The sequence below is a fragment of the Talpa europaea genome (genome assembly GCF_964194135.1).
Source record: "Talpa europaea genome assembly, chromosome: 16".
In the NCBI taxonomy this organism is placed as follows: Eukaryota; Metazoa; Chordata; class Mammalia; order Eulipotyphla; family Talpidae; genus Talpa; species Talpa europaea.
This window is the reverse complement of record NC_140084.1, coordinates 47,668,064-47,678,799: the sequence shown is the minus strand read 5'-3', so window position 1 is coordinate 47,678,799 and position 10,736 is coordinate 47,668,064. Positions and strand designations below refer to the sequence as shown.

General features: G+C 60.2%; 1 protein-coding gene across 1 annotated transcript; it reads right to left on the bottom strand.

The window, feature by feature from the left end:
- Positions 1-2,146: 2,146 nt before the first annotated feature.
- Positions 2,147-3,800, bottom strand: ATF5 (activating transcription factor 5; the record flags this gene model as incomplete). Its single annotated transcript, XM_084257617.1, has 2 exons — positions 2,147-2,802; positions 3,623-3,800. 2 exons carry the CDS (start codon positions 3,798-3,800, stop codon positions 2,147-2,149), a joined length of 834 nt encoding a protein of 277 aa, XP_084113743.1.
- Between the last annotated feature and the right edge of the window lie 6,936 nt (positions 3,801-10,736).

Below are 10,736 nucleotides of genomic sequence, written 5' to 3'. Positions count from 1 at the left end.
TGGTATTTCACCCAACACTGTCTTATTTTGACTTAAAACTAATTACTGGGTGACAAGAGCTGGTTTTCAACTCGTTTTTTCTAGATCTACACAAGCCCCCCCCCCCTTTTTCTTCTCTCCCTGGTAGCCAAGTGCATTTTGAGCAAAACCTATGAAACTGCAGGCAGCCTTAGTGCTGCCCAGCTGCCCTTGGGGACCCCCGCTCAGACACGCGCGCCCCCTGGCGGCAAAGTCCTGCTAAGACCTTGCTGCGGGAAGACTCCAGAATCCCTTGCTTTGGGTGAGGTGGATCAGGCACAAAGGGAGCTGATACAAGGGTACTGATGAGCAGTCCAGTTCATGATTTAGTTCTCTTGTTCAAGCAGGAGTTGGGGCAGCTCATCCTACGGGCTCGCAGTTTCTTTTGCTTAGGCTGTTTCGCCACCTTGACAATGCGGTTATTGCCTCAAGGCAACACCCATTCCCAATCCTTTAGCCTCCACTCTAAATGCTGAGACAGCCAAATGCCTGTATCCCCAGCCGCCCTTGCAGCTAGGAATACACCCCTCTAGACAATGAGATATAAGCAGAATCCACCACAATCTGCTGGGAAAGTTTTGATCACCTGTGCGGAATTCAGATGCAGTGCCCGGAGCTGTGGCCTCCATCTTGAGACCATGAGGAAAAGGAGCAAGAGAATCAGAGGTTTTGTCTCCCTCCACTGCTTAACCTGAGAGCCCTCAGGGTGTTTATTATGTCCACTGGCTTTTGAAAGTGTTCTGTTATGAAATGGCTGGCCTTATAATGTTTTTTTAAATCATTTTTTACTTACTTTGCTATACAAAATTCTTTTAGATTCCCTCTATTTTGTTGAAAAGGGCTGCATTGCATCCCTGAACTTGAACCATGCCAGCAGTCTCCTCCCTCTAGATTTTTTGAAAAATTAACTTCCTGTGTGCATGCCACTGATGGCCATTGGTTGTTGCAGCCAAAAGCATTTGTAACTGATACAGTTGCCAGACACCTGCCAGTATGTAACTTTCATGGTGGCAGAAAACTTTGTATACACTGTATGACCAGTCCCTCCCCTCCTAGCCGGAGCCTGGCACATCACACAATGGGAAGAACAATACCTTCCTCTTGTATTAACTGAAATAATCATCCAAAGTGCTTACAGTTGCTTGTGCCACTGAAGAGATGGATCACATTGTCTTGGCCATGGCTGCGAGGCCAGGCCACCTCCTGCCTCCCCCAGCACAGGGCGCCCCACAAGATGTGTGGCAGCCATCCAGCCCCTAGTTTCAACATCCTTCTGAGTGTGTGGCAAGCACCATGTGGAGCCAACACCTGGGCTAGTCTTCATCTTCGCCAGTAAATGGGCCCTGCCTCTCTACCATTTGGCTCGGTCCTGCCTTGACCTCGGCAGTGTGCCCAGCGTGTGTGCTGGGCCAGTACTGGCATTTCTATTATTCTATTGCCCTTGGCCTAAGACTGACTACTCCCCAACGTCTCTGAAAGACAAGATACATGGGCCAGAGGAAATTCTTCATTTTATTTCCACTCACAATTCCGGCAGCCCACCCCCCTCGACACCCCCACCTTGTTGCAGCCCCTCCCCCGACACCTTCACAAAACACTGATTTCCTCCCAGAGCTAAAATGAACACCAGTCACCAACTATGGCCATCCCCGCCCTGCCCACCTCCCCACTTGCCTGCATATCCACCTGCTCTGTGAACTTGGCCATCTTTTGGATCTCCGCCCCCAAACCTCCCCCAAGGTCACTTGGCTCGCTTTTCTGCTTCTATGATACGGGTCCCTTCCCTCATTCCCCCCAGAAGGCTCTCTGGACTCATTTGCATAGTCATTTGCATAGGCATACCTGGCCTCACTTCCCCGGTAAAGACCAGGTTTCCAAGCTCTCCCCCTGCTCCCCAAGCTCCCTGTGGGCCTCCGTCCCTCAGCTGTTATTTGAGGGGTGTAGCTGTCGATGAGGCCAAACATTCTATGATTCTGGGGAGGAGGAGGACAGGAGCAAATTCAGAAATGGGTAAGAGAAGGACAAAGGTAAACAGAGAGAGAGAGCCCCTGAGGTTTGCAACGAGGCTGGAGTCAGAGGATGAGGGGTGGGGAGTGGGGACCGACCCGCCCTCCGGGAGCCCTGCCGGTCAGCTGCTGCGGCTCCTCTGGCTGCGCGCCTTGTACACCTCGATGAGCAGGTCCTTGACGTACTGGATCTCGCGCTCCACTGACTCGGCCCTCTCCCTCAGCTCCCTGTTGCGCGCCTCCAGCCCCTGGCACTCGCCCTCCAGGGCCTCGCCCTCCGCCCGCTTCCTCTGGCGGTACCTCAGAGCCGCTGACTTGTTCTGGTCTCTCTTCTTTTGCTTGCGGTCCCCACGGCTGGTGGCAGGATGGGGGTAGGGGGCAGGGCGAGAGGGCTGAGGTGGGGGCGGGGGCGGCTGGGGCTGGGGCAGCAGTGCCAGCCCAGCATCTCCCTGCCCGGCCTCGCTGCGGCAGTAAATGGCCAGCAAGTCGAGGGTGTCCAGGGCAGGGGGCTGGGGGAGGTCGAAGGTGGGGAGAGGGAGGGGGAGGGAGGGAGCTGCTGGAGGCGGTGGCGGAGCGGGGGAGGACGATGGGAGGAGAGGGGCATCAAGGAAGAAGTCTTCCATCTGCTCCAGCTCCTTTTTGAGGAGGGAGGCCATGGCTTCCAGGTCAGGGGCGGGTGGGGAAGGCGGGGGGAGGGCACCTGGGGGCAGGGGTGGCTCCAGAGGGAGGAGAGCTGTAAAGTCAACCCGCTCGGTCATCCAGTCAGAGAAGCCGTCACCTGGGGGATGGGAGGGGGACAGTAAGTTCCTAGAGTTCCAGATCCTCAACCCAGCCCAGCGCTAGCTCGCATCTGCCCTGTTCATGGAGTAAAACCAGCAGCCAATCAGCAGATGAAGCAATGAATCAACCAAGCACTATAGCAGCCAGCCGCCCAAACACCCAGCCAGCTGCATGAGTTAGTCATCCTACCCATGAGCCTGTGAACCCCCCAATGAATCAGCCAACCAGCCAATGACCTAACCAAGAAAAGAGCCAACCACTGTATCCTCCATCCCTGTGGTTTCTCTGCCTTTATCTCATTGCCAAAGAGCAATCTTATTCACACTCGTTACTGAAATCTATAATGTGCCAAGCAGCTGGGACATACAAATGAAGTAAGTAATTCCTGTCTCGGGGCCTTTGCAGATGCTGTTCCCTCCACCTGAAAAGCTCTTCTCTTGGGTTTTTTCATGGCTCATTCCTTTCCATCCTTTAGGCCTCTGCCAAAATGCTGTGTATTTAAAGGTTCCTTGGTCACCCACTTTTTTTTTGGTTACCCACTCTTACGTCTCTGCTGTCATATTGTCACTCAGCTGCTAAGTGAGTCTCACTTATCCCAATATAGCACCTGTCTGTCTCCCCACCAAAGTAAGAGTCCAGAAGGACAGGGATCATGTTAGTCTTGTTCCCAGCTGTGTCCTCAGTACCTGAAACAGCGCCTGGCACATTATAGGCACTCTGTGAATACACGTGGAGTGCATGGATGCCATCTCCCTGCCACCACCGCCTCTGCTCCCCACCCCCAGCTCATCCCATCCCCATGCACCACCTGCCCTTACCTGCCAGGGGCTCTCCCCCCCCTGGAAGCCCGCCCTCCAGGGCTCCCCCAAGGACCTCATAGGGACCCAGGGGGGCAGGGGCCAGGGGGAGTTTCCCATAGTCTACGAGCCAGCCCAGCCCGCTAGCTGGGAGCAGGGCCCTGTCCAGCTCCAGCCCCAGGGTCGCCAGGAGAGACATGGCTGCAGCGGCGGTGCTGGGCGCCGATGGTGGTGAAGGACGCTGCACAGACAGCTGGGAGGATGCTCTGGAGGCTGCTCAGCTGGGCGATGACAGGCACCAGGGTGAAAGTGGAGGACCTACAGTTGTGAAACAAGTGGATGGGTTCAGAGGCCAGCGTCACCACGTCACAGGGAGGCCAAGGCACAGGCTTCTCCTCCTCCATGTGGGGCTAAGTCCTGCCCTCTCCCCGCCCTCCCAGTAGCTCAGCCTCACCTACTCCCAGGGGAATTCTTTTCCCACCTGACTCACTTTGCTTCACAGCTCCCAGCCTCCGTCCTCCCCTATGCGGACACCTCATGGTCTCCCCAGGGAATTTCTCCACGTCCCTCCCTCCTACCCCGTGCGATTCCCCTTTGTTTAAAAAACGAAAACCTCCATCCCAGGGAATTTTACCCCAGTCACAACCCTTCCACTCTAAGTATCTTCCTGCCCCACTGCCTCTCTAGATGCCATCTCAAATCAGTCCCAGGGGAATTCCCGCCCCCTGCGGAGCCCCTTCTTCAAGGCTGTGCACGCAAATCCCACGCTTCCCCTCGAACTCTGCTCGGCCCTCCAGGCCACGCCCTCACTATCTCGTAGCCCCGCCCACTCCCAGACTCCCCGCCCCTTTCTCCGTTCGAAACCCCACCCCCTCATCAAACGGCTCCCTTAAGCCCACCCCGTCGTAAGCCCCGCCCCAAGCCCCACCCATCGCGATGGCTACGGGTCTAGCCCCACCCCCTGTAAGCCCCGCCCCCATCCTGTCACTCTTAATCAGCCCCCGCCCGGGCAGGGTCCTGAACCAGAGGGAGGGAAGCGGCGCAGTGCGCCGGCGTCATGTGCAGCGAGGAGGGTGGGGGTGGCCTGCGCAGGACCGCCTCCTGTCTCCCACCCTTCCATGGCGGGTGTCCCGCGGAGGACCAAAGCGCATGTTCGTCACAAACGTGCTCCAAAGGCTCCCCCAAGCCCACACCCTCCTGGGCGCTAGTGCGCATGTGCGCCTGCTTGCGTTCCTCCCCTCCCCATAAATAAGGGCTCCGGGGCAATGATGCGCATGCGCGATCGCAACCGCGCGCTGACCATTGTTCAGGGAAAATCTGCCCCCCCCGCAAGAATGCACCCTCCCCCTCCCCCCACCGGGTCGAACGCGCATGCTCGCTCGCGCGGCGCCAGCCGCCTTCCCTCTTCTGCGCCTGCGCGACCGTGATTCGTCATTCCGGCCTCCCCACCCCCAGGCCCGCTCGAGAAGGCCGCGAGCTTCGAAAGCGCGGGAAAGGCGGTTGGCCAGGGAGGGGCGAGCGGTTACTCACTCCATGGCTGCGGAGAGGAGAGGCGGCGGCGGCCTCGGCTGAAGACGGACGGCGGGAGCGGAGAGCGCAGGCGCGGTGAGCGCGGAGACGGGTCGGGGCTCGGGGTCGCGGCTACAGGGCCATGGCGGGCTGCGCGGCGGCGGCGGCGTGGGCGGTCGGGCTCTGAGCGCGGGGACTGCGGCGCCCGGGGACGGGGGACGGATATACCGAGGGCGGCGCAGCACGGCCCGCTCGGATCCTTCCGCGCCCGCCCCGCCCCGCGCGGCCCCAGCGGGAGGCGGGCCTGCCCCCACCTCCCGGGGCCCGGGGGCTCGGCCTCCCTCCGCCTCGGAGCTGGGGGCCCCGTCCCTGGCTCCCTCCGGCCCCGGGTTCCTGCCCCCCCCCGACCTCGAGGTCTGATGTCCCGTCTGATTCTGGGGGCTCGCCCCCTCCGGTCCCCGGAGACCCGCACCCGTCGCGCTCGCTTCCTCCCCTTCTGCGCGGGTTTCCGGTGAGCCACGCGCTCGGCGGCCTCTGCCAACTGCTGCTCCGAGAACCTTCGGGGCTGGAATCTCACGCGAGTTCCCGACGCGCTCCAGGGGCCTGGGCCTGCGGCGCGGCCAGGGGCGGAGTCCACCGGCTCGCTGCCCGTGGACGGGGCCCTGGTTCGGGGAGGCCAACCCCCCCCAGCTGGCCGGTGCCGGGAAGCCCAGAGGCCGACCCCACGTGCCTGTCCTGCCTGTTTTATTACTAGTAGAGCTCAGGGCGCGTTAGGGAACGTTCCCTCCTTCCTGGGGTTCAGGCAGGAGCCCCAGACGCTTGACCACCCAAGCCCCGCTGATAGATCATTCTTGGGCCTCCTCTGCTCCCAGGTCTCGCTCTCCAGCATTCCCACCACCCCGTGCCAGATAATGAACACACGGTCCCCTCCTGGTGCAGCAGGCCCAGCATCACGGACCCCAGCCTTTCAGCAGCCCCTGCGCGCACCCAGCCTCTCTGGCCACTGGTATATCCTGTGCCTTTCAACTGTTCCTTTTTCAGCCTCTGTCCAGCCCAGGTCCACCCCGCCTTCCCCTCCCCCTATCAGTTGCCCAGCTCTGCCAAAAATGGGGCTGTCTACACTCATTAAATGAGGGCGCTTTGCAGCTATCCCTTCCCTGTGCCCTGGCCTCTGTCAGACAGCATGGCCGTGGTCCTTTGCTCTGCTGCCCCCTCTCCAGTCAGGTGGGGGAGCCCTGACTTGAGTGTTATCTGGAATGAAGATTCCCTGGCTCTTTACTCCCTCCCCTCCTTGTTGCGGGCTGGAAGTCTTTCCAGGACCTCACTCCCCTGACCTGGAGCACTTCACTGTCGTCTGCACTTGCCCTGCGTGTCCTCGGGCTTGTAGGAGCTCCACCAGCACCCTGGCAGCATGGAGTCATGGTTAAAAGCACAGACTGTGGGGCCAGGTTTTGTGGGCTTATATCCTGGCTGCACCCCATTTCCTAGCTGTGTGTCTGGTGATTTCCCTGGCTTCCCTGGGCCTGGTTTCCTCTACTATGAAGAGACCATTATTAGCCCTGCTTCTGGCGGCTGTGAGGAAGGTTAAATGAGTTCCCGGGTCTGGCCCTTAGACTGGCCCAGCATGCAGATGGTAGTTGCAGATGGTGGTGGCCGTTGTTGAGGTGGGTGTGTTTTATCTCCTGCTGGAGTGAGTGCTTTCAAAGTACGCCTCATCTTCCACCTGTTAAGTGAGACTTAAGGATTAGCGTAGACAGACGGCTGTCAGTGAGGTGGCACAGTCACCCCATGCCCCCTAGTCATCTTCTGAGGTCTACGTTATGTCCAGGGACTAGGTTTGTTTAGTTGCTTTTTTTTTTTCTTTAAGATTTCATTTATTTATTTATACAAGCACTGGGTACAGTCAGAAGTGTGGGAGGGGGAGAGAATTCGCCAGAGCCAGAGCCAGAGCGGGGAGCAGAGCAGGCAGAAGGACCGAAGTACACTGCTGAGGGGAGCAGCGGGTGGCAGGAGAGGTCTGTGCGCCATGTGGGACCCTCGCCCGGCGGCCGGGGATCAAACTGGCGCTGCAGAGGCTGCGGGCAGCCTCGCAACCCAGCGCTCAACCGCTGCGCCACCGGGGAGGCCCTGTTTAGTTGTTTTTTTAAAGATTTATTTTTATCCATAGAAGAGCTGGGATGCAGGCCAGAGGTGTGGGGAGTGGGAGGATTCACCAGAGACAGAGTAGGGAGCAGAACAGGCAAATCTATTGAAATCCACTGCTGAGGGGAGCAGCGGGGAGACGGGAGAGGTCTGCCGTGCCATGTGGGAATCTCCCTGGCCAGCCGGGAATGAACCCGCGCTGCGGAGCCTGTGGACAGCTTCACCGTGCTGCGTTCAACCTACTGCGCCACCGGCGAGGCCCCTTTGTTGTTTGTTTTTTTAACAAACTATGTTTTGGAATAATTTCAGATCTAGGAAAAGCCGCCGAGTTTGGAGTGTCACTCAGTTTCCCCCATCGTGGAACCCCTCCGTGCTGGGGTGCTCTCTCCTCACGGCTAGGAAACCAGCATTGGTGCAGCCACCTCTGTGCGGATTTCACTGCTTGTCCTCTGAGGCCCTGTCTGGCCTGGGCACCCTCCCCTGTTCCCTTAGCTGTCCTCTCCTGCCTCCTTGAGCCTGTGATGTTCTCAGACTTCCCCGGGCCTGACGGCTTTGGAGAGCGCTGGTTGGGCGTTTCAGTTTGGATTTGTCTGGTAGACCGGGTGTGGGGTTTGAGCAGGTGACTTGGCAGGATATTTTTTAATAACCAGATACAAACTTGCCTAGTAGGAGAGTCACGACTGCATGAGGCGCCCTGATGGGCAGGTACTGGGCCGCTTCCCTGGGTGGCAGCCCCCTGTGCTTATTTCTCTGGATTTTGGCTCCCACCGAGTCCAGGCCTGGTGCCAGCAGCCCCACCCCAGCCCTGGCTCAGTCCCCGTGGTGGGTGCCAGTTTCCACACTGGCCTTCCCAGCATATCCTAACTTGCAGCCTGTGGGTCATCAGCGGCTGCCTGCAAGCCCATGTCTTGGCACCCTCATCCTGCTCCCATGCCTGCCCCGAGCTGAATTTGTGGCCCCTAGAGCTCAGATGCCTCCTCTTCCTCCCACTCTGCAGAGGTCTGCCAGGGCCAGGGCCTGGCTGCCGGGCTGGGCTTGGGGCTGGGGCCTGGGTGAGGCTGCTAGGGACTCTTTTCCAGTGCGGAGGGGCCAGGCGTTGGAAGTGAGGCGGCTGTTGCAGGCAGGTTGCATCACCCTGGCCCTCTGTGGGGAGGGGGAGCAGGAGCGCTCTCTGGGGGCACTGGCACACCTGGCAACAGCTCCTGCTTAGGAGTCTTGGATCCAGCACAGCCAGGGAGCACTTGGGGAGGGGGAGGGGGGCAGCACCTGTGCGGGAGCAGGAGGGAGGGCAGGAGTGAGGCCAGAGCGCAGGGGCTTTGTTCACCCACGCTGCTCCTTAGAGCCCAGGCCTCCACGCCACATACAGGGGAAGACTGTCTCGGATCACTGGGGTCCCTGATCCACAGCCCAGGGCGTAGCCTGCTAGGAGGCCACCAGGCCTAGACTTCCACCTCGTGTTTGCTCTGCTTACAATGGCCAGACTGTTGATTCTGACCTGCGCCCCATCCTGCCCTAGGGGGTCCCCACACACACCTGTGCTGCTGCAGCAGCCTCTCCCTGGCTCCCCTGCCTCATGGGAATGCAGCAGGGTCGCGTGATGGACCCGGTTTCTGGCCCGAGCCCACACCGCCTAGCCCCTCGCTGATGTGGCCTTGGAAGGCGCGGGGCCCAGTGTGGGCTCGGGAACCCCCTGCTGGCTCACATCCCTACTCCACTTGGTCTGGGGCAGGGTCTCTGTGACTCAGGTTTCGCATCCTCGAAACCGGTAAAGAGCCCCCCTCACCAGGCTGTCGGGGACCCACGCAGGTAAATGGTCGTGAAGTTCCCGGAGCAGGGCGGGTGGGCACCAGCGACTGCGCGAGGCAGCAGAGGTAAACCCGGGCCTCCCCGAGAACTCCGCAGCCTGGGCGCACTGTTCCTCCTCCTGGCCCTTCCGCACCTGGTTCTCCTTTCATAGTCTCCTCGCAGCCAGATGTCTGCGTCCCTGTTTCTGGGCGCTGAGAGCAAGGGCGGGATCCTCCCTGTTCCCAGAACCCGACCCCACAGCCCTCCGCAGGCGCCAGGCCATCTTCAGGGGCGTTGCTCCCGCACGGGCTGGGGAACTCCAGGCCGTGGTCATGCTGGCCGGCGGGCCGGGGGCGGGGGTGGGCGTGCTGGCACATGGGGCAGGGAGGTCAAGGCCAGCGGGGGTGAGGAAAGGGCAGTGCCGGGGCGCCCAGAGCACAGGGCCGCCACGTGGCCAGCGGCTCAGAGTCCTCCTGGCCCCTCCCCCCTCCCTCCTGCCACCCCTTCCTGAGCGCAAAGGGGCAGGAAGAGCTGGTGTTCCCCGCTTTGCCCCGGGGTCTCTCTGCAGCTGGGAGTGCTGACGGCCCTGGATTGGATTTGAGTCTGGAAGGTGCTGGAGATGACACCCGATGTCATTAGAGAATGGTCAGGGGTTACAAGGTATGACAGGATTGTGGGGGGGGGTCCACACTGGGGAGGCTGCAGCTCAGCTTTGGGGCCAGCTGGGGTCAGTACTGCCCGCCTGTGCCACTCGCCGCACGCTGCCATTGCAGTCCTTCTCTGGGCTCCGGTTTGCTCGTCTGCAAACGGATGCACTAACGGGCCCCCCTTGTTCCGCAGGAGCTGTGCGAATAGCTCTGAGCGGGGCCTGCCCGGCACATGGTAACTGTCCAGCAATGTTGGGGGGGGGGCCTGTGGTCAGTTCCACTTCTCAGAACCAGTGCTACTCGGCCCCACCTCTGGCAGCCGTCACTGCTACCCGAGAAGCCATGTCCGTGGCAGCGGTGCTCACCAGCCTGCGCTGACCCTGCCTCCCTCCCCACTGACAGCACGCTGTGCCCCGGGGGCCAGTGCCCGTGCCCTGCGTGCACCTGCTGTGCTCTCAGCCCCACACCTCAGCTGCAGGTGGCCTTTCCCCTGGAGGCCCCTGACGTCCTCACCACCCACTGGAGTGGTTCAGCTGCGCCCCAATCTGGCCCCTTCTCAGCCAGCTCTGTCGGCGGCACCTCCTGGGGACAAGGCCTGCTGCCGTGACTCTATCGCCTGGGGTGAGGCCAGGACTGGGCTGGCTCCATCGCTTCTGCACCTCAACCCTTCCTGGCACCGCATGCTGGGCTGGTTGGTTTAATGACTTTTGGGGGTAACTGCCTAGTTCACACCTGCTTCTTAAAGTGTACAACTCAGTGGTCTTTTTTTTTTTTAAAAGATTTATTTATGCATACAAGAACTGGGGTACAGGGCCTCCCCTGGTGGCGCAGGCAGTTGAGTGCAGTGCTGTGAAGCTGTCCGCAGCCTTTGCAGCTCCGGTTTGATCCCGGCCAGCCAGCAAGGGTCCCACATGGTGCTACAGACCTCACCTGTCGCGCCCGCTGCTCCCCTCAGCAGTGTATTCTGTCAGTCTGCCTGTTCTGTTCCCCACTCTGTCTCTGGTGAATCCTCTTACCCTCTTGTGCATCTGGCCTGTACCTCGGTTCTTGTA